The 2,938-nt window shown below is 37.9% G+C and overlaps 1 protein-coding gene across 1 annotated transcript in view; it reads left to right on the plus strand.

Annotated features, from left to right (window-relative positions):
* Nucleotides 1-1,506, plus strand: part of LOC107693780 (zinc finger protein 239-like) — a 15,861-nt gene extending 14,355 nt beyond the window's left edge. Inside the window, exons 3-4 of the mRNA XM_016493292.1 lie at nt 796-850; nt 1,154-1,506. Of these exons, the coding sequence (XP_016348778.1) occupies nt 796-850; nt 1,154-1,267 (169 nt within the window). The 3' untranslated portion in view covers nt 1,268-1,506. The remainder of the gene's footprint in view (nt 1-795; nt 851-1,153) is intronic.
* Nucleotides 1,507-2,938: the final 1,432 nt, after the last annotated feature.

Consider the following 2,938-nt stretch of genomic DNA (forward strand, 5'->3'; position numbering starts at 1 on the left):
ATTTTTAACTCATTCTTCATTGTTTTTCATCAGAACATCTAGTTTCTCTTCCACTTCTACTCTTCCATGCAAATACAAGATATACTTTCATGTAGCTTTGAAACGGGACGCTTTGCTTCTCTTCTTCTAAGCCAGTAAAGAGAGAGCGATCTGTCTCATTCGTTTTAACTTTTACTTAATTTTTGCATTTGCTTCAAGTAATGATTGATTAAACTCATTACTCATTTTATCAACATCTTATTGTTATTGTCTGTTTTTTATTTTCTGCCGATTCTGTTTGCATCAGGAATAATTTCTTAATTTCAGTTGTGAAAGCCATGAAGGATTATGTTTGCTCTTTGAGCTTTCCATGTTTTAATTTTCTCAATAGAGCTTAAATGCCTAATAATTATATTTCACTGCACACATGAGTGAAGCTGAATAACGTCGATGTCCCTTCCCTCATTCATCAGCGTCAAGGAGAAGCAAGCAGCTTATGGTATTTCTCATATTCATTATTGTATTATAACATACATCGTTCCGCAAACACAATCTCCTTTCACATTTCTTTGTTTTTGTTTTTTTTGAGTTTCTGAAAATGAACTGTTTTTACTTTTATTTCAGTTTATTGAAGAAAATGAGGAGAATGAAGAATTGAGTGAAGATAAGGAGAAAAATCATGTCAAAACTGGAGAAAAACCTTTGAGTTGCTCTGAAACCAAACAGAAAGGTTTAAAGAAAAGAAGAGCCAAGAAATCTTTTACCTGCACTCAGTGTGGAAAGAGTTTGACAAGCATATATGGTCTTGATGATCACACCATACAAGTGTTCACACTGTGACAAGAGATTCATTCGGACATCAAGTCTGAAAACACACTGGGGAAGTTGTGGCCTAATGATTAGAGAGTCGGACTCGTAACCCAAAGGTTGTGGGTTCGAGTCTCGTACCGGCAGGGATTGTAGGTGGAGGGAGTGAATGTACAGCACTCTCTCCCACCTTCAATACCACGACTGAGGTGCCCTTGAGCAAGGCACCGAACCCCCAACTGCTCCCCGGGCGCCGCAGCAAAAATGGCTGCCCGTTCACTGCTGTGTTTGTGCACTTTGGATGGGATAAATGCAGAGCACTAATTCCGAGAATGGGTCACCATACTTGGCCACATGTCACGTCACTTCACACGAGAGGATCCACACTGGAGAGAAACCGTATCACTGCACTGCATGTGGGAAGTGTTTCAATCAATCATCTTCTCTACTCAGTCATACAGAAAACAATCACAGTAAGTAGATCATCTTCAGATCAGTACTTTCAGCTCTGATGCGTCCTCACCAAATGTTACACAATAATGCAGCAAGCAATAAAATATAATCTGGATAAATCTTTCCTAACCAGTCATTACAAGTGACATGGAAACATTATCTAATGTTTCACAGTGAATAAAGTTCTTCATCTTCAAAGCCAGCAGATTCAACTGTGTGATTCAGATCAACTCAAAGATGGAGTTCCTCCCCAAAGAACATGTCAAATGTTCAAAGAGAATGTCAAAAAGTCATTTGCTTTTTTATTTGTTTCATATAATGTTAAATTGTCTTATAGTGCATAAGTATCACTTGTAGTTTGCTTACTCTTTCATGAAGGAAAGCAGGAGCTTTTCACAAACCCTTCTCGTTCAGGAAGCTGAAGAAGAGGCTGTAACACTTTTAAGAGAGACTGAGATTTATTTTTAATTTCTTCTTCATTGTTGTTTTTAAAATGACTAGTTATTCTTCCACTTATGATGAATTTTGAAAACGCAGATGCAAGATATACTGTCATGTAGCTTTGCAACTGATGCTTCTTTTCTTCTCTTGTAAGTGCAGTAGAGATGGTACCTGAACCCGGTATTAAACGAGCCCTGGGGCTGAATTACGAAAGACAGTATTGATAAGCTCTGATGTTATCGGTTCTGCTTTCGGTACTGGAGAAATTAAGAAAATACACTTAGTATTTATTATTTTTTTTGGAAACAGGATCAAGCTAAATGTATCTTGCCAACCGTTTCTATATGATTATATCAAGACATTCGTCTATGATGCGTTTTATTTATTTGCAATCCACAAGAGAGAGATCTCTCTTGCACTTTAGGTCTGTGCAATTAATCAAATAAAAATTTTTTTGTAATTGTAACTTGTTCAAACATGCTGTTTCTTTGCTATATATTTGTACATTTCAGAATATAAAGCCATTCAGTTTTTTTCATTAAAAAAGAAGCACCAGATCAATAAGCAGTATTGTAAGAGTAGTATAATACTGTTAAAGTCTTAATGATACCCTTCACTACTTGTAAGTCAGTAGGAGAGAGAGAGAGAGAGAGATCATCTCCATTAGTTTTCACTTTTACTTAGCTAATTTTTGTATTTTCTTTGAGTAATTACTGATTCAATGTTACCTTTTTATTAATACTTTGTTTACTTTTTATGTTTTAGCAACTTTTGGCTGCTGAAAGTTTACTTTTTTGCTTTCTGTTTTTAATTTCTCAATAAAGCTATTAATTGCCTAAAAAATTTTACTCCACACATGACTGAGATTAAATGAGACGGCTATTTGTCTACATTAGCAACCCCATTAACTTCGGTGGAGAGCAGATGCGTCCAAATACCATGCGTCATCTTCAGCAGCAGTCAGGTCACCAGTGAGGCTCAGTTCGCCCAGTTCTGGGCTGCGTTCCACTCCACTTTTAGGCACGCACTCGCGAACTTCCCTAAGCACTTCCCCTCGGGGGAATCCCCGCTGCCATTTTGAAGTGCATTCCACATTGAGAAGTGAACGAGGGAAGTTTATATGGACAGACCCTCGACCCCTCAAATTTTGACCGAGGGAGTGAGTCTGCTTCATATGCACACTTCAGGCCGCTCCGTAGACCACAATGCAACACGATTGTGACGTCATCGCAGATTGCGTTTAATTGGTCCCCACCCC

This window comes from Sinocyclocheilus anshuiensis, unplaced genomic scaffold (assembly GCF_001515605.1).
Source record: "Sinocyclocheilus anshuiensis isolate Anshui unplaced genomic scaffold, SAMN03320099.WGS_v1.1 scaffold2088, whole genome shotgun sequence".
Classification (NCBI taxonomy): Eukaryota; Metazoa; Chordata; class Actinopteri; order Cypriniformes; family Cyprinidae; genus Sinocyclocheilus; species Sinocyclocheilus anshuiensis.